The sequence below is a fragment of the Pteronotus mesoamericanus genome, unplaced genomic scaffold (genome assembly GCF_021234165.1).
Source record: "Pteronotus mesoamericanus isolate MK-2021 breed Mesoamerican mustached bat unplaced genomic scaffold, CSHL_Meso_final scaffold_54, whole genome shotgun sequence".
Lineage (NCBI taxonomy): Eukaryota > Metazoa > Chordata > Mammalia > Chiroptera > Mormoopidae > Pteronotus > Pteronotus mesoamericanus.
Window position 1 is genome coordinate 49,955,885 of NW_026555321.1, and position 25,684 is coordinate 49,981,568.

General features: G+C 42.4%; 1 protein-coding gene across 2 annotated transcripts in view; it reads right to left on the reverse strand.

Moving 5' to 3' along the window:
• The window catches only part of LRIG1 (leucine rich repeats and immunoglobulin like domains 1), a 110,257-nt gene extending 85,668 nt beyond the window's left edge, over positions 1-24,589 (reverse strand). Inside the window, exon 1 of one of the 2 annotated variants that reach the window (XM_054594994.1) lies at positions 23,752-24,589. In XM_054594994.1, coding sequence (XP_054450969.1) covers positions 23,752-23,981 — 230 coding nt within the window. In that variant the 5' untranslated portion in view covers positions 23,982-24,589. Of the gene's footprint in view, positions 1-23,457; positions 23,730-23,751 lie in introns of those variants that run through there. The other variant, XM_054594995.1, reaches the window with a different exon arrangement.
• Positions 24,590-25,684: the final 1,095 nt, after the last annotated feature.

Genomic DNA, 25,684 nt, shown 5'->3' on the forward strand with positions numbered 1-25,684 from the left:
AAGGTGCTCCAAACCCAGGTCTGGTCCACATGACCACACAAGCATGACTCTGCAAAACTGTGCTGGCAACCACTTACTTGCAGCAAACTGAACAAGGATCAATAAGCCAAAGTAGGTTTCGATTTGGTTAGATTTAAGGTTGCACTAGTACAAAGAGAAAACCACCCACTCTCAAATGTAAAAACCTACTGCAGAAGGCACCTGCACAAACTCGTCACAGTAGTTTATAAGGTCACAGTACCTCAGAAAAACTTATTCCTAGGGGCATGAGACAAATGGTAGGCCTGTCACATGGCTGGGGTCAATATTTATCTAAGGCCCAGGTATTCAGAGTGGTATAAATCAGGCACTTTTTCAATTCATTCATTCACATAATTTGCCACTACAAAGTCCCAAACCAGATTCATTTACAGCTTGAATTTCTTTTCTTCCATTCCATACAGAAGAGTCTGGCTGTGGGTCTCATGGTCTATGTCAGCAATAATCCTGGTGGCTTGAGAATAAAAGTGGACCACATAACACAGAACTTACAATATCAAGTGGCATGCACCCAATGACAAAGACAAGATGCGGGAAGGGAACAAGGTGCCTGCTTTCTTCCTTCCTGTGGCATATAAGTTGTCTGCACTGGAAATGACCAAAGCTCAAACTTTGCAACAAAGTAACTGAACCCCTAGCACCACACCCAGGCATTTCTAACTAAGATTTACTCACAGGGCAGGGTTAATCCTGCAACCAATATCCCAAGATATGAGACACTCAGATGGAGACTCGCTATTGAACAGCCATTTTGTAAGCTCCAGTTCTCCCAAACTCTCTCTTCCTTCACCCTTTACAGAGCTGTCCTCCCTCAGTCTCTCCCTCCCGCCAAATAAAGGCCTCTATGCAATTCCCCTTCCCAGGTTAAAAGTCATAAGAGATAACTAGTCCATTAGTATAAACTTTAGGAGGTCCTTGGGGCCTCTGAGGAGAGGTCAGAGGGAACCAGGGGCACAAATGGATTCCTCCAGGTCTCTTACCATCAGTCAAAGTCCTCAGTCCTTTCTGCCGTGGGTGCTGAAATGCAGCCCACTTAGTGGACTGTGCTGGCTGTGGTGGCCTGCTGAGGAGGCCACTATCAGGTTTTCATGCCTAGGATTTTGAGGCAATAAAGAAAGATGGCCTTCTCCCCAGTAACAAATTAAAGAACCTACTTTAAAGCCCTCTTGCAAAGGTGATGGTAAGTAACTCTTCAACCAACTTCCTATGCTTCATTAAATCTACTTTTCTGATCACATACTCACAATTCTTCCCAACTAGATAGGTATCCCAACGAAACTCCTCACTTGGATTCTGGATACTTTTTACAGCCCAACAGGGAACATCATACTTGTATTTGCCAACAGGCTGCAAACCACTTCACTTCCTTCCTAAGCGGATGCAATGGCACGTGATGAGCTATGATATATGGTGCACGTGTGGTCTGTGCGGGGCCAGCATTCCTACCTATGCTTTAAATATGCCTGCTGAGTGAAAGCAGGTAAGTACTGAGGCCAAAATGGTAGCAGCTCAGGGTGTGATCAGTCTTATTTTTTCTTACATAAAAATATACACAACACTTAAGCAGCCAGTATTTCCTCAAGCACAATGAAGTTAATCATTCACAAACCAACTGACATTCATCAAGGATCAGAAAATTTAAAAGTGGTTTGTGCAAACACTCCCTGTTCTTGTTCTTATTTAACAGCTGGTTTATTTAACTGATGTCTCCTGTTGCCATTAGGGGCAGGTAGCACTTCAAAATGTTATTTGTTAAGCCAGATACACCACTAGCCAAGTCACCTAGCCTGTGGGTTTTACGTTATCCCAATTCCAGCAATTATTTTTTTCTCATATAGAACAGTTAGGCAATTCTGAGACAGCAAAATTATCTTAATTTGCTGATAAGATTTTTATTACAATCATGCTCTCTCATTTCTAATTTGTTCCCTCCACATGGACAATCCCTAAAGACGCCAATGCAAGAAGGAGCTATAGGTACAAATGAGACAGCATTCATCCAAGAAGCAAGCTGTCTGGATCTCAGACCATACTGTCTTACACACAGGAGGAAGAAAGGCCTCTCTACGTCAGTCAACCCCCTCCCCAGAAAAGGAGGGCCTAAATCCCCTCTCCTCTCCGCCCTTTCACTCTCCACCTCTTTCTTGATCTCACTTAACTTCACTCTCTCTAAAACTGTACGTGTGCTGAGAATGGGCTAAGGAAGAGGGGATCTATAGAAGTCTTCTCCAGCCACTATTTGGGTGTATCCAACCAGTTGAGAGAGGGGATTACCAGTTGGTGGTGATGCTTGTTTTCAACCAAAGGAAATCAAATGTGGGAGTATGAGTTATCTGCAAAGCCATGGACTTATTACAAACACATGCTCCACAGCATGGGTTTATAAACCTGGGATAGCTACAAGGCCACATGAGCCTTGTTAAAGAGGTTACACATTAACCACTACACATTTCAAGGGAGATCCTATCACCTCCACCATCTCCACACCTTCTATATTGTGCCTTTGACAGGACTTTCTGGAGGTTGCTACCATGACACTTGAAATAAATGCAGATGGGTCCATTTTTTAGTTTTTGTTTTTTAATAAACAACTAATTTCATTGCATGTAGCTCATCCTTAAAAGGCATCTAATTAACCCTCAAGGGCAGAAAAAAAGCAGTCCCAGAAAAGCAGAGGTTTGAATGGTCAATCTGTGGTTATTTCTACAGGTGTGTATAGGCAGATGTCTCTGACACAGGAAATACTGCCTGGGACCATACAACACAGCAGTAAAACCAGTGGTCACCCACATTTGATTAGGAAATTAATGAACACAAAATGCTTATTAAACACCTCTATGTGCCAGGAGTGGCACTGGACTCCATCCAGGACCACACTGCAGTAAGGTAGCTTCTATCCTCACCGAGTTTACAACCAGGGAAGGACACAGACGCAGAGCAAGGAATCAGAGCCATGTCCCCAAGACTCTCCCAGAAGAAGGCAGCAGCCACCCCGACTTGGTGCTCTGGGAAAACCCCTCTGAGGAGATATTTAACCTGAGACTGGAAGGATTAAGTCATGCAGAAGAGGCACAGTGGCAAGGGCAGAGTGGGCAAGAGCACAGGCAAAGGTCCTAAGGGAGGGAAAGGCTTGGCTGCCAAAGGAAGACCCAGTCCTGTATTACCCTATATCAGAAAGCCCCAGTATCAGGCTACTGCAGAGGATGGTGGAAGGCAGGAGAACAGGGACTTGGAGCCACAAGGACTTGTAGCTGGGCCTACGGGAGCCCACCATCAAGGGAAGTGGGTCTCACACACAAACCTCCAAAGCAGTGTCCTACTGAGAGTTTTGTGAACAGGCAGACTCCCAGGCCCTGGCACCACCAATTCAGAATCCAAGGTCAATGGTGGAGTTAGAAAATGCCTACTGGCTGCCTGAAGGACTATCAGAGAGTCACCATGTAATTACTATTTCATTGTTTAAGAGATCTGCCCACTGCCCACTCTACCTAAATCGACAGATCACAAAGGTAGGCTGTTGATGTGTTTTCAAAGTGCACCTGCAGGCCTTCTCTCCAGCTAAACCACCTAAAATCCCTGCCTCCATCCCCTCAGTTCATCCAGAATGGGACTAAGCAGCCTGAAACGAAAAACAAAACAAACAAAACAGAAGATCTGATCCTCTACATCCAGACCCAAGGTTCTAAATGCTGGCAGAGTTTCAGTACTGACCCCCTGAGGAACACAGTGAGCCACTCTCCCTCTGGTTTCTTGCTATAAAGGAAACCACTGCAAGGCCTCAGCTTCCTTTCCCATTAAAAGCCACAAGGACCATACTTTTCAATTAGCTATGTCAGCCCACTACCCTGAAACCGCCCACGTTCAATATGTCTTCCCTCCCCCCTTCCACCCTGGCTTCCGGTCTCCACCAAACACTTTACACCTCCTTATTGTAAACCTGTCCAAAGCAATTACCCTGCCTGCATTTGGACAGCCTCAGTACTGCATTTCTGTGTAATTTATAGGGGCAGTGCTCTTTCAGCAAAGCAGGCCCTGGAGCAGAGGAAATGCAGAGAAAATGGTCAGACCTGGCTATAAATGTGTATTATATGCACAGCAAATTTCCTTCAGTTACAGGAGGGCAAATTCCCCCACTCTAGCAGGGAACACTGCGTGATGAGCTGCCACAGAGAGTCTGAAATCTGGACTCACTGCAAGAGTAACCACTGTTCTCTTCTGCCACATTCCCTCCTTTGCTTGGGATTGCAAACAGGGAGACGAGGAAACCAAACACACCAGGCAAGTATTGCCCATTATATTTCAACCTGAAGACGTTAAAAGTCTTAAAACCTTAAAATCAAAATTCTGCTCATTTTAGGAAGCTAAGACAAAGAAAAGCATCTACCTGGGCAATACCCAAAACCAATGAAAACTGCATAATCCAATTTAAAAAATGAGCAAAGAAGTTGAAGTGACATTTCTCAAAAGACATATAAATGGCCAACAAGCATACAAAAAGACGCTCAGCATCACAAGTCATTAGAGAAATTCAAATAAAAACCATAATGAGATACACTTCACATACACTAGGATGGATAAAATTAAAAAGACAAACAATAATAAGTATTGGTGAGATTGTGGAGTAATGGGAACCTTCACACACTGCTGATGGATGTCAAAAGGGTATAATGCAGGCTCTTTGGAAAACAATCTAGCAGTTCTTCAAAATGTTAAACAGACGGTTATAATATGACCCAGCAATTCCACTCCTAGATATCTATGCAAGAGAAATAAAAACATTCATATAAAAATGTGTATACCATTCACATTTTTCAGAGCAGCATTATTCATAATTGCCAAAAAGTGAAAACTGCACAAAAAGTCCATCAACTGTTGAAAGGATAAACAAAAGTTGATATAGCCATACAATGGAATATTATTCAATCATAAAAAGGAAAGAACTCTGAAAACATTATGCTAAGCAAAATAAAATGCAAAAGGCCCTGTACCATATGATTCCACTTATATAAAATGTCCAGAACAGGCACATCCATAGAGACAGCAAGTAGATGTTGCCAGGGGATGGGTGGTCGGAAGAGTAGCAAGGGACTGTGAATGGGGGATAAAAATGTTCCAGAATTAGTAGTGATGACAGTAACTCTGTGAATATGCTAAAAACCCTGAATCATATAGTGTAAAAGGATGACTTTTATGGAATTTAAATTACATTTCAATAAAGTTTTAGCAGGCTTTCAAAATTCCAGATTAAAAATGCCACCTATTTCTGTACCAGAAAAATACAGATATAACCTTTTTCCTCTAGCTGCTAGTAGGTAAATGAGTGGGGAGTAGGCAAAATATCTACATTTCAGGTGCCAAAGTCATGATACAACCTTCAAAAATGCCGCTCTCCCAATCAGCACCTTCCTGCTTCCTAAGCTGTACTGCACGCATACCACAGCTCTGCCCATGAATCTATCAGCAGTGAAAAGCCTTGGTTGGAGTCTATCCTCTCACAGAAAACAAAATTCTCAGGATTTCGAAAGAGCATTTTTTTCTTCTTTTAAGTAATTATTTAATAAGGCTAAGAAAAGCAGGGTTCCCAAATGCTAGCCATTAAGAAATTAAGAACAAGCCATAAGGCAGGAGGAAATGTCACCACAATGGGGAAAAATAAATTAGTTAGATTAAACCCTAAGGTCTGATTAAGATATAACCCTTTCCATGGTTGGGGCAGGCAGATTTTAGAGTAAGAGTCAGAGATTTCTGAAAACCATCCCTCCAGAGGAAAAGCTAGGAGGGTGGGGATGTGAGACTGTATGTTTCCGTTTTAGACTGAGGTTTGAAGTAGAATGAAAGCAGACATAAATGGCCAATGCCCTACTTCCACCATCATGAGTATGTTGATGCTTCCTGGACCAGAGCAGGTCCCCTCAGAATTCAGGTACCACACCAAGGCACAGTCCTCACCAGCAAAGATGTAGTTAACTGGGAAGTCCAAAAGTCTAATGGGGCCAGGGTGCTAACCAACATCAAAGGGATTCCAGGTGCTCCCCTTATGCAAAAAACTTCTTTAACCCAACATCATTCACACTTTCAGAGTGCAAAGTTCACTCTGATATTGGTGGCTTTCTCACTTTGTAGCTTTCTTGGCAAGTGTCCCTTGGCCTGGTTGTTCATTAATACATAATAAGAACATTAATAGCATTGTTTTGCCTGGCGAGGCGGGGGCAGGGCGGGGGGGTAGGAGGGACTGCGACCAATTTAATAAAGCCAACATCGTCCTTAGGGTGAGAGAACCACACTTTGCAAATGACAGAGGATTCCAAGATGCACAGTCAGAGGATATGTACATGTCCATACTCACAGAGAGTTAAGTATTTCACAAGATGTTTTTGATATTCTTCCATGGCAAAGAGGTTAAGATTAAAGTGTTTATCTTACCACAGAAATTGACTGGCACTTTTTCCCTTTTAACCCTTTCAAGCCCAAGTTACTCCTCACCTTTAAAACCTTTATAGAAGTACTGTCATTTGCAACAGAAAGACAAATGAAGGAACATCTTGAGCCAATCAAACCCTAAGAGAACACTGGATAGTTTGTTACTCTTACTTTTCAAATCAGACAAACACAAATGACAACTTACTTTCAAGACCATGTTTACTTTAGGGAAAGCCACATTCCAAACACCAGCTCCATGGTAGAGGGAAGCAGCTCACAGCAGACCTTGTTTATGCTCCAAGTAGGTTTGACAGAAAAACCACATCAATTTGTTTTAAAATAATTTCCATTTGCTGGAAGCTGTTCCTGAAGGGTTCTCTACCATGCTAATCTGCTCTGATTCCTACCAGCTGTAAGTAGCAGGCAGCCAGGGCACTGGCAGGCTGGCTCTGCAGGGCTGGAGCAGCGGAGTTGTACCTAGGGGTCTGCAAAGCCACTGCCACCTTCCCCTCCAGAACACACAGTCAACTTCCATTTAAGAAGAAAACAAAAACATTTCCTAGTTCACAGGCGCAACCTGTGACACGCCCACACAGAACAGTTTTCTATGCAATGACACCTGAAGAAAGAGGCTTTTCCTTTGCTCAGAAACATATAATCTCTTGTATTAAGGATACATACTTGTGTTTAAGTCCAAGTTCACAGTTGAGGACACTAAGATAATTTATTTGCCTAACTGAGCATCAGAAAAAGAAATTTTAAAAGGAAATGCAAATTAAAATAATTCAATGCACTTTTCATATATTAAACTGGTGCACAGTCACAGGAAAAAAAAAGTAATGTTTGTGAAGGTGTGAAGGAAATGGGCACAATTTCAACACAAATAAATTAGTGGCCTCTTAGGAGCAGTAGTGCCAAATCTTAAGAATTTGCATATCCAAAGCAGTTTGAATTCAGTAACTTATCCTAAGTAAATAAGAAATGTGTGTGTGTGTGTGTGTATATATATATATATATATATATATGTATAAGGATATTCACCATAGTATAGAAAGAAACCTAAATGTCCAATATCAGGAAAGGTTTAATTATGACAAACTGTATTTTTAAAAATGCTTAAAGTTGGAGAAAATATTCATGCTATTGAATCTTTATTTTAAAAAGGTGGACATATTGTACACCTGAAACTAATATAATGTTATATATCAATCATGACTCAAAATTTTTAAAGCAGAATTACAAATAAATAGCAACTCTAATTTTGTTTAAAAAATGTTAACTCAAAATAGGTATTCAACAACAGACATTACTGGAAATGTATACAACAAAGTGATAATATTTATCATTGAATAATGAGATCAATCGTCTTTTTTTCTTTTGTAGTTTCCTCTTTATTCAATAAACACATCTACCGGAAAATTAAAAGTACTTAAAGTAAAGGCATGGTAACTAGTCAAACAGGTCAATAGCACAAAACCCCTTAACATAAAGTGACCCTCCTCAACCATCACAGCCTACCGGGTACACAAGGTCCTTCCCACAGAATCGCCACCCAAGACCTCTATACCATTAAAAAAAATGAGGCAGAGCGCACTGGGCAGAACACAGCTTTTCCACTGCCTCTCATTAGCATCACCAGAAGACTGCCCAGACCTGAGGTCCACTTCAAAAGGGGCCTGATTTTGAAGTCCACATGCCCAAACTCTCCTGCCTTGGAAGTTTCTGTAAATCTAAGTTGCTAGTTTGAGTTGAACCTGTGAGGGCATGGTAACCTGCCCTTAGTATTCTTATAGCTTGCTCTGGTCTTTCCCGCTGCCAGCAAAGAGGGATAAAAACAATCTTGGCCTGGTCACCTTTTTTGTCAAAGTAGAGAACTTAGTAAAATAACAAAGAGCCAAGCAACCCAAACCAGCTGTCTGGCCAGGGCTCAGCATAAACTGAGCAGAATAACCACAAGGGAAAGGAGTCTAGACAGCCTCAGTCTGTGTAAGAAGCAACTCTCCCCTGCAATGTCAACTCTGAAAAAGCAGACTCCAAACATCAGCTCCAACAAAGAGCAGATGAGAGCCATGTCACAACTGGGAAATGCACTGTGGGCTCCCTGGCCAAATGTAACACAGAGGAGAGCTGCCCGCCGGCTCACCTGCCAAGGACAGCAACCAGAGGTCCAGCGGGGAAGCGATGCTGGGACCCCAAGTGGGACACAGGTCACATGCTTCAACTGAAAAGGAGTTCCAGTAACAATACTTGGATTTGGGATTTAAAAGGCACCTTCCCACAACAGAGAGACTAAAAAGACAATCTATTTTTAATGTGGCATATAAATTACCTACCTGTCATCCTTCAAATTCGGTTCCCTTTGCTGCTTTTTTCCTTCCTTTCCAATCTATGTTTCTCAACACTAGTATTTGGTGGCAGATGGAGAAAACCATCAACTAGAAGACGCGTATTTAGGAAATGTACAAATAGATGAGCCTCTGGGAGGCCTGAGTTATCCTAAGTGTCTGGGAGAGGTCTTTCTACAGAACTTATAGGAACCCATAGAACGAATACCAAAAACTCTACTTCAGTATCTGTACTGGCAACAAATGTGTCCCAGGCTTTGTGCTAGATTCTGGGAATACAATGGTGGATTCTAAGCAAAGCCAGTCCCTGCCTTCAAGGAGCTCACAGATTAATGGGGGCAAGAGACAGTAACCAAATATCACATGAAACTTCTGTATAAAGTACTGCAGAGTCCTCAAGCAGGAATCTAACCCAGAAAGAAGGCCAGCAATAGTTTCCAGGGGAAGAGATATTTAAGAGGGATGAGTAAAAGTTTGCAAGGCAAAGAAAGAAAAACATTTCTTCAGGCAGAGGGAACAAGATATAAGAGCCTAGAAAAAGTCCCAGGTGGTGGTCAGGACACATGGAACCAGATAAGAAGGAATCATGAAGGTAGAGATGTAGATGGGCAATTAGAGATTTAGACATTGGGGGTCGTGTGTTCCAGCCTGCGATTCTACAAAGACCCCTGTGGCTAAGAGAGGGGAAAAACAGATATGAATAAAAAGATCTCTATTTCCCTGAACCAGGGGTGTCCAACCTTTTGGCATCTCTGGGTCACATTGGAAGAAGAAGAGTTGTCCTGGACCACACATTAAATATACCACGACATGTAATCACAAAAAACCTCATAATGTTATAAGTAAATTTACGATTTTATGTTGGACCACATTCACAGCCATCCTGAGCTGCATGCACCCCTGCAAAAGTTTGCATAACACACATAGTGTAGAAGGAAAGTGGAACATAAAATTTGTCATACACAATCACTGATGAATTCCAACGTTCTTCCATCTCTCTGTTGGGGTCCTTTTTAAAATTAAAGGTGGGGGGCAGTGGGTCACTGCCATAGCAGTCTCCCATGATCACATACATCTCACAGGATCACACAGCCAAGGCACGTCAACAATTTCTGGCAGTATATAAACTCCATCAGCAGGCTAAACTGTTTATATGTTCTGGAGTTAAAAATACACCAGTCAGGTCAGTGTTAACACCAAGGCCTTATCACCAAGGCTGTTTGTAAGCTGGTTACACAAGGCCGGCCTAGGACCTGCCTATCTTCTACATGTGCCTCAATCTGCAAACTGTCCAAAAGTCTACATCGGTAAGATTATAATAAAGCCACCAAATATACAGGCATTTAAGAAAAACACTTTCCAAACCCAAGGATACTTTACTGTTTATAAATAGTTTACTTTTTTTGATCCCCAAGTATATAATATTCTCAGTTGCTCCAGAAACCAAAGAAATATGGAACAGGAACACAAACCACAACCTAACAGAAACAATAAACAACAGATGGCGAGACATATGCTAGCACCTCCTTCACCAAAGGGGCACACCAAAAATGGATTCTACACACCAGCTTGCCAATAAGAAGCATGCTGTTCAAGGTCACATTCAGACATCGTTCCAGGGCACTGGTTCTACATGCAGGCCCCAAAAAGAGTCAAAGGACCAATCACTGGCCTCAACAAACTCACAGACTTGAAGAGGCAAGACAAACACAAGGCGGCAGACAGGATTAGTCTTACAGTATTCTTTCTGAAAACAATCATGCAGAGTCACATTTGAGTTCTATCTCTGGCAAGTGCTAGATCCTGAGCAAGTCAATCAACTACTCTGGCATAATATGTGCATAGTATGGAGATAATGTATTTCCTCGTGCATAATATGGAGGTAATGTATTTCACAGAGTTAAGATGATAATTAGTTAATGTACATAGGCCCTGCTACAAAAATGTGAACTGTTATAACTGCTATAGTTATAATAATAATAACTAACCTTCCTCAGGCTCCGATTGTGTGTTAGGCCCTCTTCTAAAGATTGTAAAGTTATTTCAACTTTGTCCTCATTTCAAGTTTAGTGAGGTGGACACTGCAATTATCCTTTTAACATAACAGGATACTGAGTTAGAGGTAAGCTAAGCAAATTACCCAAGGTCACCCAGGAAGCTGGGCTGCCACCTAACAATAGGGCTGCTTCATCCCCACTGCTACCACCCCTCATAACCACACCTGTGGAGGGAAGCAGGGCCTTGTAGAGGACAAGGGCACAGCCTTATATTCCCCAGGAGATCCTTTAACACTGCACTCTTCCAGGCTTTTCACTGGTTAACATAGCTTGAACTTATTTGAAGAGTTCAAGACAAATGCTAAAATAAATTCACACTCACGAGTCATATTTGCCTTAACTAATGGTTCTGATTATTTGGTATTTATGAAAAAATTTTAAATGCCATCCATCTCAAAACAAAGGGGAGGGAGTCCGAATAAGCAAGTGTGTCTGTCATACTGCTTTCCATGTATAGAAATGTCTATTTTAGGTATCACAATCTTAAGTCTATTTGGCCAATTTTACCTCAATGTTCATTTTTTAAAACTGACTAGAATTTTCCAACTACACTGTAACTTTAAGCTTTTGTGTTTCTTCTACATTTAAAAAGAAAGACATTTCTCAATATATAACTCCCAGATGCAGAATTCACAGATGATTCATCTCACAGAACAAGTGTTCAGAGACATCAGCTCCAAATAGAGGAAAAACTTGGAATCCCCTTCTCCCTCAAAGTTAAGAACTCGCCTAGATCTGCTTTGCTCAACAAAGTTTGTTTTCAATTATATTCCCAAATTCTTTTAACAATGACTGCATGGCATCGGGCACCAACACATCTGATTCTTTGAAGTGGTTCTCAAGCAGAAAGTAGAAAATAAGGAGAAAGGGGAAAAGGAAGGGAGGACCATCCATAATGGTTGTTTAAGGTCAAATATTCTCTCCAAAATGTCTCTTTAACATATAATATCAGAAAATCCACAAGCTGTACTTCTCACTGAAAGCCTGCACTGTAAGGAGCACTGGTGACTGGAGAAAGCCTCTGAATTCATCTCTTAACCACCACTGGCTCTCCAGGGAAACAGATCCTCAGCACAAAATGCCCTTTTACTCCTACCGAAGTTCCAAAACACTTTTGCTAAGTCCTCCACACAGGTCAATTAGAAGGGATCACACTTCAGGAATAAACCTCAGAACCCCTTTGGGAAACAATGAAAATGTGTGAGATCATTCCTGCCCAGAAAAAATGTTCCAAGCCTCATGAAGTAAAGTCATAGGGCAATAAGTAATTACTGAGGGTATATGAAATGGAACAATCCCCACTGCTTTCAAGTCAAAGGGGAGAAAAGAAGACATGGATCTGTGAAAACTTAACCAGACAGACTGAGAAACCTCTAGGAGACAATTAAATTTAAAAAAAAAGGGGGGGGGGGCGGCGCCTGGCTGGTGTGGCTCAGTGGACTGAGCACTGGCCTGCAAACCACAGGGCCAGTGGTTTGATTTCTAGTCAGGGCACATGCCTGGGTTACAGGCCAGGTCCCCGGGGTGGGGCGCGTGAGAGGCAACCACACACTGATGTTTCTCTCCTGTTCTTTCTCCTTCCCTTCTCCTCTTTCTCTAAAAATAAATAAATAAAATCTTAAAAAAAAAAATTCACCAGAGAGGGGCAAGTGAATAAGGGAGAGAATGTCTGACATTGACAAGAGGCTAGTGGAAGGGTACAAGGATTATTTGGCCTATTCTGAGCTTAGAAAGCACATGGGAAAATGCCATCTTTAGGTCTTAAAGGAGAATTTTTAAAAGGAAAAAGTCTATTTCTCTGGACTATTTGCTTTAGTCCTAAATTAGTCCCTAATTCCTGTTAAACTCCCTGTTAGGAAGTTCCAAACCACTAACTGTGCCTCCAATTTCACTGCATTTTAGTTGGATCCCCAAACAAGATTCCAAATTCCAAGAATTTGTTCTAAAGAAAAAAAAGAGGAAAAAAATCCAAAGATTCCTCCTTATGAAAATTTACATGACAAAGAATGAGTGGAAGGAAGAGAAAGGCCTGAGAATTTCCACTCAAGAAATTAACAAACTCTGTGTAGAAGAAAGGTGGATATTCAGAACACAGAAAATAAAACCTCCCAGATTCAATAGGATAAATAAAGTCTTTTAAGGAGTCCAGTTTTAATAGGGATCATGATTTTCAAGAATAATGTTTGTTTAAGACAAACCCAATGAAAACCCAGGCAAATGGATAGACACAGTATAAATATGACCCCCCCCCCAAAAAAGACCACAGTTGGAGAAATCAAGCCACTGGACGGCACATACTAAGCTGTTGAGTTTTCACCTTGAAAGGTTCACACTATCTCCCTGGTAAAAAGGTGGAAAGCTACTCTGATATCCATGTTCCCTACATACACAGACAGGGAGGTGTAGCTGCCCTTCCTTTGATGACTACTATTTAATCTGTCACAGGTGGCCCATCTAGTCATTCAAGGCAGTTTACTGGCATCATCTACAACTGCACTTATCCCATCTATGCACAAACGGCCAACTTGAGACAGATGCTGCCTTCAGTGGCCCTAAGAAAGGAAGAGATAGGCGACTCTTTGGAAAAATGTGCCCATAATTTGTCATTTCTGACCTAAGTTCTCAAAAGCAAAATCGAGGATCTCTAATTGGTCTATACCAGCTCCCATCATTCTCTTTGGGCCAGAGGGAAAAAGATGACAACATCAAAGAAAGAAATAGCAGTGAGTCCTTTCTCCCCTTCAATAACACAAAAGGCTCCCTCATTGAAAGACCCCCATGCACACCCTATTTCCTTGTGCTGCCCAGGATATGAATCTGAAAATTTCACTCAGAAGCACTGATTCTGCAAAAAATTATTTTTAAGTAAGTATCCTAGACACACAGATGAATTTACCAATTCCTACTATCCAATGAGTAGCAAGTTTGTTCCCTCTTTGTTTCAAAAAATCATAAACCTGAAATTGACAAGTCTTAGAAGTCATACATCCCTTTACAAATGGAATTAATTGATTAATCCAAGGTCACACTGCCAATCAGGGGCATCGCTGGGACAAAACCCCAAGGTCTCATGACCCAGCCATGGGCTGTTTTCCCATCCTACCACATTCCTGCCTTCACAGCTTTAAGAAAATTAATTTTTTTCCCTTTAAGTCAGTAGTTTTATTCCTGTTTGATCAAGAACCCCTTTAAGAAGCTTAAGGAAAATGTGGGCTCCTTTCTGCCCAGAAAGATGTACACAGCCCTAAGACTTCACATATAATAAAGCTCCCTAGACCCACCCCCCCAAAAAAAATTTGCCAGCCTTTAAAACAATGTGGAATTCAATATAATGTAATCATTTCTAAGTACTGTTCTTTCAAGTAAACGTGTGAAAGTATCCAAAAATCTCCGTATAAGAGTTCCTGATTTTTCTCTTGGGCAAAGCACACCCCTTGATGAGGCCAAACCACCCGTGGCCAACAGTCCCTTCACAGACACCAAATCTGAGAAAACATTCAGAGGAATTTGGAATGCGGCAGATCTTAATAGCTGAAAAAATTTCAATTTGCTTTCTGGAAGAACCCTGTCCCATTCAAGCCGCAGTATCTGCATCCATCACTTTGTTTCATCAACAACCAACTTCCTGGGAGCAGTGAGCTCTTCTGGCTGTTTACAAGTTTTGCAAGCACTGGGAGTTTTTGTGCCAGAAACTTACACCAGCCCAGGTGGAGGGAGGAAATCATAGACAATTTTTTTTTAATTTAAAAATAAAATAACTAAAACATAGGTAAGATGCACGGCGCTGGACCAAGGTACTTGCACCGATGAAATTAAATGAAAAATGAAGTTCTCCCAGTTTGCAAAACAGAAATTAAATTCCTAGTCGGAATTTGTCAATTGTAAGTATTTTCCCCCATAAATTTTTTAAAACCCTTTGGCATGTGCTTCCACTTTTCTAAACACAGAATCCACTGTAAGATGGTATCTAATTGAATATTATATAAATTTAATTAAGCTTAACATATCCATGAATTTAACATGGCCATGCCGGACAGCTTTTAAAAACTGAACACTCCAAAATCCATATAAAGTTAGATTTTCACAAGCAGAATATGGAAATCATTCTATAAACTATGACCAAGTGAATGGAGCTTGGATGACTACGTGACTCCCATTTGGATTCCTAATTAAGCTGTAGCCATCATGAAATCTATTCTAAAAGGGGCTCCCAACCAACCAAGTTAACATGCTGTGGAGAAATTAAACTATGGACTTTTACAAAACAGAACAAAGCCATTCTGCAGCTACTTGGAGAAAAGCATTTTCAAATCTGTGTGAAGTTTAAATCAAGCACAGAGGGTTCCAAGAACTTAGTCCTTTGCCTTCTGAGGATTTTCTTACAGGGTGCCCTAACTCTTATTTAAAGCAGCCTCAAGTAGCCACAGCTGGAAGGTTAGGCCTTGCAGAGTAAACAATAGTTAACTCAATTCAGACTCAGGATTTAACTACAACCAATGGCTAATTATCCTTCTATTAAGTAACAATACCTGAAAAGTCAGTGATTAAATGACCCATTCGTAATTATGTTTGTTAACTAATGGATTCCAATCAACAATTAATAACACAGTAGAAACCTCCCCATTAAGAGCTACATGGGGAGAGGAGAGTTCTGGCAAAGGCCTCCTGGATTAAAGCACTTTCTAAGCCCCTCCCAAAAGAAAAAAAAACAACTATTCTGAAAACAAATTAAGAATATACACCATATCTGTAAATATGAAGCTTACGAAAATTCCCTCTGTCAAAACACACACACACACAAAATTTGAATTTTTTCAAAAATTGTTCAGTCTATAGCCATACCACCTTGAATTTGTCTGATCTTGCCAAAATTGTTCAAATTCACATTTCTTAAGACACTTTTAGTAAACTGTATGATATACAAATTATATCTCAATAAAGCTAAATGAAAAGATATGCTTGGATTTGATTCCCAAAAACATGGATGGGAGAAGTATTTTGGGACGTAAACAAAATGCTGGAGGATGGTGCATAGAATTCACTCCATTATTCTGTCCACCTGCCTTCACGTCTGTTACCCTCATAGCAAAGGGTAAGAAAAAACACCCTATGCCAACAGAATCCCTTATTAGTTTATTTAAAGTACTTGGCTGCATATCCAATGTTCCCTTAATTCAGAATTTTGTTTTAAATAAGACTTTTCAGATCTCCTCACAAGAAAAAGATGCTCTATCTCCAACCACCGACTTCCCAATCAGTTGTAGTTGTTACTGCCTAGGCAGAGACCAGTGTGTAGATTTCTTTTCACCTTCCCAAAGGCTAAGACTCTGAGGTACAAATGATTCCATACAAAGAACGCTGCAACTACAATATTTGGAACTAAAGCAAGATTATCTGTCCCCAGTTCAAAAGTGCTCAATCCTTCTCATTGTATCTAACAGGCTCCATCAAGTAGGTAGGAATTTATCAGTGCAATATATGCTCTGACCTAGATAAGCAGCAAACTATTTGAATGGCAAATGATAAGTTGGTGGAAGGAGCAAAGGACTGAAGTAAGGGTGGGGGAACATCTGATAAATGCTACATAAAGGAGTCCTAGAAGATAAAGTTGGGGGGGACCCTATTATCTATTATCTCCACCTTGTTTCTCAACATCGAGTTAATTCTGCATGAGGGATAGACCCTCACTCATTTCACTCATTTCTTACTAATAATATGAGACCTTAAGAAAAAGAAAATATCTGCAGATCTAAAAGATTACAGACCCATGCACGACAAAAGTTTAAAGAATAATCAATGCAAAGTGCTAAAAAAAGAAACAGCTCATGCTTTCTTTAAACCTCTGAATGGCACCTTTTGCCAAAACAAACTGAACAAGCAGTGATTGGAACCTGTATCCTGGTTCATAAGGAAACCAAGACGTATTACGCTCGCAGGGATGAACAGATTGGTTATTCGCACAATGGGCTTTACTGGCTGTGCTAGATTAAACAGTAAAGAAGCAAATAATTGTAGCTACTCATATGGGCAAGGCTGTGAGATGTGGCCACTCACTGGGAAAGGGATGTGGGTACAGGTGCAAAGAAGCCACAGCACACGGCTCTTCAGGTGACATACTTAACAGATTCCTCAGGTGACTGTGCTCACCGCCCAAGGTCCCCTATAAAATTACCTCAGGATTGCAAGCAAACCAAAACAAAGGAAAAATGTCAGAGCTCTCCAGTTCTCTGCATTCAACCCAACAATCACCTCCCCTCAAACTTCCTCCTCCCTCAACTATTTCCAAAGAAAAGTGGGTACAGTGCAGGGTTCAGCCAGCCCCATAGTCTGTAACCCAACCCATGTTTGGAGGAGCGCACCTGCATTTTTCCAAACTATTGACCAAGAGGAGTTACTTGCACCTTGGTCAGGCTCAGTTTCAATGAAACCCTGGGAAATAACAGGATAAAATTTTGAGTTTAAGAGCCTCTCACTTCCCTGCCCCCTTCTCACATCTCACCTCCCAAAAGGATGAAGCTAATAGAAGCAGTTGCACAACTGGAATACATTTTAAAACCACTTTGATAGTTTTTGCTAATTGTATAATTTGTTGCAACTGTTCATAGCTTCCTGCCTGTACCTCTGGGCTTCCCAAGGGCACATGGAGTTTCACTGTTTCTTTCTATACATAGCACCAAAAACTTTATGGAAGAAAGCTGCCTGGGTTTAAGCCTTGCCACCCTGCCCAATCCAAAAGAAGCCTTCATATCAAAAAAGTAAACTTTTCCCAGAAGAGCCTTTGTCACCAGGAAATGTGACTTGGAGAACCTGGCCATGAGAGAGGGTGCAAAATTTGATGTACTGAGGCCTTAATTTTCAAGCTGTGCTCTGGAATCATCAGCAAGTTGATTAACTCATATTGTGAATTTGGCCTAAACAAATGTGTCATCTAACTTTGTCTTCACAGCAGCCATAAGATGGAATATTATGACCCCTTTTAAAAAATGAAGAAAAGAAGTTTGCCCCAAATCACATATATAGCTGCAGGGCAGTGGAGCCAGGAAATGGACCCTAGAAATAATTTTCAATCTCTTCATAGCTATTCCTAGTGACAGGTATGTACTCAGTGTGATCAGCAGATGAGAACTTCTGCAGTTTAACAGAATAAAACTGGAGAAGCCACCTCGCCTATTCTTTTCCTCATCAGTAACCCAAACCAAGACTTGGGGTTCAGCTGGACAGCAAATGCCCATTTAAAGGACACCGAAAAGAACTGAAGGCAGAACACCAAGAGCATGAACCCCAGGGAAATAAAGAAATAGCTGCTTTTAAAATAGAGTGACCTTTATAAACAGACTGGGTTTATAGCTTGTGTTTCAGAAGACAATCTATAAAATACTTGGATAGAAAATACATATAAAGTATTAAATTATATAAAACAGAATAGTATGTAAGTATATAAAGTATAAAGCTTTTGGATACGAAAAATACAGAAACATACCCACTCCCCAAAAGACAGGATACAGATTGGCGACTTCCAATTGGACCATATACAAACCACAATTTTCTTTTTTATATACAATCTTCATCCATTCATTTTGCTTAATGACAACAATGGATGTACCAAATTCATTAGAAAACTTCTCAGCCCTGGGCATGTAACTGGCTAATTAACTGTGCAGTCTGGACAGATATTCTAAATCCTGCAGTTATATAAAAAATAAATGGAGATTCCAAGAGGATAAACTACTGTGGAAATTTTAACCTCTGGTCTTCAAAGTCCTAAGTGTTTGCATGGAAAGATAAGAACAGATTTGAGCTTCTTACCAACTCCCACACTTTCTCTCAAAATAAAAGCAGGGAACCAGCACACTACTGACATACAACATGAAATGAAGCCAGGAGGTAGATGGAATGGGCCCCACTGCCTCAATATCATGCTTAGGTCATTAAAAAAAAAACAACCCACTAACGGTCTCTGAACTTCCCACAGGCCAAAGAACACTGGGGATTTTTAGGTATTTCTCCTCCTCTGCCTGGGGATGTCCCCCACCCCCACCCCAACCCTCCTGTTTCAATACAACGCATTCAACCTTTGAAACTGCATCCATTGTAAATAGCTCTGAATATTAACACAGCCCAGAGTTCCATTGCTCTTAAAAGACCCCCAGGGTTTCTTCCCTGAGGATAGAGAAGGTCCCCAGTGAGCAAATGTCACCAAGCTCATTCAAAAAGAGTTGAAAGTTAGGCTTGCTCAAGAAACTTCAATCTATGGGGTATGTCAGAGAAATCCCTTTGAGTTTTAAACAAACAAGAAAAAAAATTAAAAAGATCTGGGACAACCAACATTCTTTATTGCTTATAGTGATTTTCAGCTCAATCAATCCCTCTTCTAGATTCCTCTGCCTGTGGATGTCACTTTGAAAATAACCACAGGCTATTTTAAACAACCTCCTTCTGCCTTCATTCCCCATTAACAGAACTTCAGGGCTTTAGCAGGTGCAAAAAACTGGGCCAGGTGCATTGTTAAATCACACAAAACTCTACTGCTCTCTTGCATTCCTGTCTACCCTGAAAGAAAGGATTTTGAAAAGACTCTGCACCAAGGAGACACCTCTGCCGAATGGGGGAGAGGCCCTTTCATTGTGAGCCTGTATCTGAAGGAGAGAAAGGTCAGCCAGAGGCCATCCCAATGTGTTCAGGAAAGGCTGCCTGCGTTGGAACCCAGGAAAAGGAATTAACACTGCAGGGAGTGAAATCTTCAGCTCCAGGAGCAGAGAGCTGGGATGCCTGACATTGGGACATGTGCTCTAGGATCCAGCTCTCATTATATTGCACTGAATCATCTTGATCTTTTTGGAAGTGAAGAATTATTGCCACTTCCCAATAGTTCATTCGAAAAGTTCAAAGTTTGTGAAATCTAGTGACCAAATGTAATTATGGAAAGAGATAAAAACACTTCTTTTTAAAACAGCACCTTGAAAAAGGGGGCAAGAACAGCTCTGACATATCCTAAAGGCAAGAGGAACACTGTGCCAACATAGCTCACTGGGCCATGGGCAGAGGTCTCTAAGCACTCGAAAATTACATTTTATGTCCATAATTTCATTATCATGGATCTTTTTCTCAAGGCAACCAATTTTATTTACCAGAGGCTTCCCCTTACTCAGAAAAGGTGTGGGAGGGCTAGGAACACTGAAATGTCCCAACCAAGTCCATGCTTCTGATATTTGTTACCAAAAGTCCTCTGAGTTCCAGCTAAAGCAAAACTTAGAAAGCCCATACCCCTTTTGGATTTTCTCTCCACCATTTCCCCATGGGTAGAGGCTTTCTATTCCATACCACCCTTTGCCCATTCTGACAAGTAGGAAGATACAGAGTCTCCTGAGTCCCTGTTAAGTGATACAAGGACATAAAATGGAAATGGGCAGAAGTCAGGACCTCAGGACAATCTGGACAATAATTCTTAAAACAAACAAACAAAAGCATCTCATGTTGGGTTCCTGAACAATTTGGTCATCCACATTTTAAATCTAATTTGCCTAAACAGGATGGGAAGTATTTTTCAAAGTCTTAATTCATAGCACCCTGCACACCTGGGCCTCCCGGCACAACTGTAAAATTTGAAGACAAAAGCACTCCTTGCTTCACAATTACAACAGCAACCACATTTTGTATTTATTTTCTAATGTAATCATAAGCATCAATTACATGCCCAAACCAACAATTTAAGGCACCCAGGTTTGGTACTGCAGACACGCAAGGAGACATAATACAAAGAGACCCAAACAACACATTCCTCTTCGTATGGCACAGAAGAATCACATTTAGTCCTTGCTTCTGAATGCCATGTCATCTTCCCTGCATGCTGAGAATGAGAATCAGGGTTTGTGCTTCCTCCAGGCCTCCCTTCCTTCCTATCACAATTCGAGTGGGCCATCATTTAGCTCCCAGAGCAATTAAACTAGCAACACTGTGCTCAACCATTATGCCACAGATAAGAGTATAAGGTATATTGTATTCAATACTTTTTCAAGTTTCTGAGGCCATGCTCTCAAAAGTAATTTCAAAGAAAGCAAACATCTGAGTTCTAAGAAGCTCAACTTCTAAGGTTCTGGGAAGTTAGAATAAGGCTTGGCAGTGCTTGGTGCTATTTATGAATGTGCTGGTTGGACTACGCCAATCTCACCTACGTAATGGGATGGCAGACTCAGTTACAGCTTGACTACTACAACTATAAGTTATTGTGCTGAATAGTTGTCCTCAGGCTCCAGGAATGAATGCCACTCCATTCCTTCTACTCAAGCTACATTTACATTCACTATTAAAAAGTTTTACTTTCTTTATGCAAAGCCTAGGAACAGCTCTAAAATTAGATATACTGTTTACAAAAGAAAAAAAAAATCCATTAAGCCATAGGTCCCTTTTCTGTCTCAAACCTGCAGCCTGAAACTGATTGAACTAGATGCAATAAATCTTGGTCATGGGATTATAAATTAGGTCAAAGCATTTTCAAGATACAAGATAGACTCAAAGGGTGTAAACCTGGTGAAACTGCAACATATTTTACTATATTATATACAAAGACTTTCTTCCTAAAGTTTTCCTGAATCATAACCAGGAATATAAACTGTATAAATATACGGATAGAAAATTTGGAATAAGAGTAATGATTTAAATGGGGAAATCTAAAGTCTAAATAAAAAAGAAACATTAGCTTGATTTTTCTTTAATCAGAAAAAAAACTTCACAATTTTTTGTACTGAACACTATATAGTCAGAAGTCACACTCTTCACATCTTAAAATCTAATCAGTTAACACTGTAATCAGTACAGTCAAGTCTACTGAAGCTCAAAACACCCAGTTTGGTATTTACTGGTCATCAAATGTGTGAATAAAAAGAAAACATTGCAATTTTAAAGGTATTTTATGCCGTATGAAACATCACTCCTAGGCAATACAACGCTCAAAAAAACAACCAGTAGTTCTGCTCCAAAAGTTAAAGTGAAAGGTAAAGTGGGTGTTGTGGCCATAGGAAAAATGTAAATAAGAGGACACCCTTGTCCTTTCTGGGAAGTCAGCACTTCTGAACTAAGTGCCTTTCCACAATGCCACTGACGCATGGCATTGGGAATCACTCTTCCAACAGGTGAACAATGAAGAAGTTGTTCTGATTCTGCTCACAACTTTATTTAAAAAAAAAAAAACTACCTTAAAAGTGTGTAAAACAAAAACCCACAATACCCCAGACTGCCCCAACTAAATAAAATACCACCTAATGGCAATGTTTGACTCCTAGTATTTGACATAACCACTGCCTATGTTAAAACCCATACTATGATCACTGGTTTTCACTAAGTCAGTGAATTCCACGGGAGCAGCAGAATAATGTTAGAGCAAACCTAATCGTATCTAAAGGGTCCAGCTTCAGAACTTTGTAGTACTTGATCATCCAACAATATGTAGTGTGGCCCAAGTTAAATCTGGGCCCCATCTTCAGAGGTATAGGACCTTCACATGAAAACGGACTTAATTTCTCTTCTTCCCTACTAATGGCAGCCAGATATCCAGACCACATTTTCTTAGATCAGGCCACAGGGGTTGGTTAAAACTTGTGTCACCGGTTTTCTCTTTTTTAAACAATGAATGCCATGCCTGAGGTTATTACTGTGCCTCTTCAATGTTCTAGGAAAGATGTCCAGTTACTCAACTGAAAAGTAGACTATTCAAGCTAGGCCTTTTCTGGGAGGCACTTATAGTTTTGCAGAGATGCTAATTACTGATAACAGGATTTTGACGAATGGACCAAGCTGTTAAAAAGTTTAGGAAAGCTGCTTTATTCTGCCATGTTTACAAAAGTCTATTTTATTTTTTTTCCTCCCAAATCTCCTGTAAGAAGTGTCTCACTAAGTCCTATAGGCCAAAATTCTGACAACACAAAAAAGAGCCTCTTTTGGATGAAACAAAGTCTGCTTAAATCAACCAAGTTCCTGGCATTCTCTCCTGAAGTAGTACTACTACAAAACCAATTGGCACCATTTACAAAGGAGAAATGCTAGACTAGGGTGGGCCCTACCCGATCGGCTCCATCCCACTGGATCATCAGGCCAAAGTGGGGCCCCCAGGGAACAGAGAGGTCTGGAACACAGGACCCTAAAATGCCAAGCAGGCAGAAGAGGACAAACTCCCAGCAGTCATCGATTTCCAGGAACTCTCAAAGCCCCCTTACTGGAGGGTCCTCCAGGGTAGGCCGCCTTCTGCACTAGCGACAGCCAAGTCAGGCCAACATGGTCCTGGGGAATGAAAAGGCAGCTACACACACACTTTCACTCATAATTAATGTAAATGCAAAATTGGAGCCAAGAGTCACCTTCATTCATTACCCACTGGAAGGCCAAGGAGCTCAGACACCAAAGAGTCGGATTAAAGGAGAGGAAAAAAGAAACACAACCACATACCCCCACACATATATCCTCACACTTCCCTCCAGATGTTTTCCACTCTCCACCCACACACAAAGACCTCAACTCCAGATTTTCCTTCACATTCTCTCACCTCCAAACACCAAACACCCGCTCGCTCACTCCCAGTTCGCCCTCACGACCCAGTCACTCACCTCCATACCACAAGGCACATGGTTCTCTCCTCCAGACCCTCACGACCCACACTCGCTCACCTCCAGACCCTGAAGAGGCAGTTTTTTCCTGAAGACTTCTCACGCCCGCCCTCTCTCCTCCAGACCCCTGTGCACGATTTCATCACTGCAATCCACGGTAACAGTTTTCCAGGCCATACTACTTCACACGCACACAATTGAACCCGCACACCCTTCGGGGAGAAGTACCCCTGCCACCCCGGCCCCAAGTGACAGCGCCCGGGATGCAGGGAGCGCGGAGAGCGCGGCACTCACAGGCTCCGCGTCCAGGCAGGCAAGTCCTGAGGCAGGGCCGCCAGTCCGCGCCCGCCGCAGTCCAGTGAGTCCCCGGCGCAAGTGCAGGCGGCGGCGCAGGGCGCCTGCGGGCCAGCCACGGCAGTTGCCGGCTCCAACCAAAGCAGCAGCAGCAGCAGCAGTCGCCGCCACAGGAGAAGACCAGGCGAGCGAAGCGGGGCTCCGAGCGATCCCCGGACCGGCCGCGCCATCTTGTCTGGAGTGCGCTGCGAACTCTAGGCGCGGGGGCTAAGAGGTCCGGGACTACCGCGGCGCAGGCGGGCCCGCGGGGACTCCGTTCCGCACTAGGCTCCGCGCCGGGGCATGGCCGCCAGCACAAGTTCTCTCCACGGCGGCGACTCCGGCGCTCAGCGGGCCCCCGGTGCCCGGGCCGCTCTGCAGCACCCGGAGGGGGTCGCGAACCCCGCGTCCATCCGGGCCGACCAGCCCGTGCTCACTGTGAACCCCACGGATTCAGGAAAGCGGTGCTCAGCGGACACTCCTTGTCCTCTCGCCGCAACTCCTGGCCAGCTCCAGAGCTCCCAAGCACGCCAAGTGCCACCGCCACAGAAAGGACGGCGCTCAGCCTCACGACCTGAACTCTTTGCCCGTGGGCATCCTCCTCGAGGTTCTGAGCGTCCAACAGGAGACCCCAGGCTGGACGGAGAGATCCCACACTCCTCCAAGGACCCTGTGCCCCTTACTGTCCTGGTGCTCACAGCGGAAAGCGCGCTCAGCCCCAGACGACGCAGAACTCCCCCTCAGCGCAGCGAGAGCCAGCCTCACCACTGAACCACCAGCCCCGCCCCGCCCCCTGCCGCTTGCCTTCACACACACACACACACACACACACACACACACACACACACACACGCACGCACGCACGCGCGCACGCGCACGCGTACGCGCTCACACGCACCGCGCGCGAGCAAAGCTCCTTGCCCTTGGTCTCCCAGCCCACGTTGGATGCTTTGCAACGGCGCCCAGCCACGCCCCCCGCCTCCTGCTCATTGGTTGCTGACGCCCACAGCGGCCAGCCTCTACTACCGTTGGAGCGCTCACCATGATCCCGCCCCTCCGGTCTCCGGTCACCCCGCCCCACTATCTTTTCCCACCCAAGGTGTGAAAGGCGGGTGGGGTGGAGCACTGAGAGAGAAAAAAGTCCTCTGGCCCTTAAAGGGGACATGTAGACCGTTGGTGGAGAAGGGGAATGGGGACTGAGGAGAGGAAGAGTAAAGATTTTTCCCCGAGAGAAGAGAAAATTGGTAAAGAATTTATTGCCCCTCCACCCATCTTTTGGAGCTGTCTGGCCCCAAGGTTTCTTTCCTCCTCCCCAAGCTGCTGCAAATAAGGCGAAAGATTTAGATTTTGAGCAAATCTGCACTTGTTTTCCAGGTGCCTTTTAGGAAAAAAGGCACAGATTTAAACTTTACAAATTTCCTACTTATTGGAGCATCTTTAGTAATTTCATTAGGTGTGACAGCTGATTCCTCTTCATACAACAAGGAGCTCCTTTTTGCTCCTGACTTGTCCTTGACCTCTTAAATCCAGCAAAAGGTCTGTGATTACCAAAATGAATGTGTACTGCAGAAACCAAGTCTCAAATGTGCACACACACCATCCCTCACCTCCACCCCGCCCTCACCCACTTCGCCTTAATTAGTTGAAGAGTACTTTTGGAAATGTTTCCATCTTCCCTAAAGGGGTTACTTTGTTTGCTTGTTTGTTTAAATCAAAGATTTGTTTTTTGTTTTTTTTTAAGCCAGTTTTCAAGAAGGCATAGATGGAGCATTCCTAAGAGAGTAAAAAAAGAAAGAATAATTGTTACAAAACTTCTAACTTTGATTGTTACAGTAAGGTTGAACATAGTGACCAATGTTATGACAGTGCATTGAAACAGCAAGCCAGGCACCCA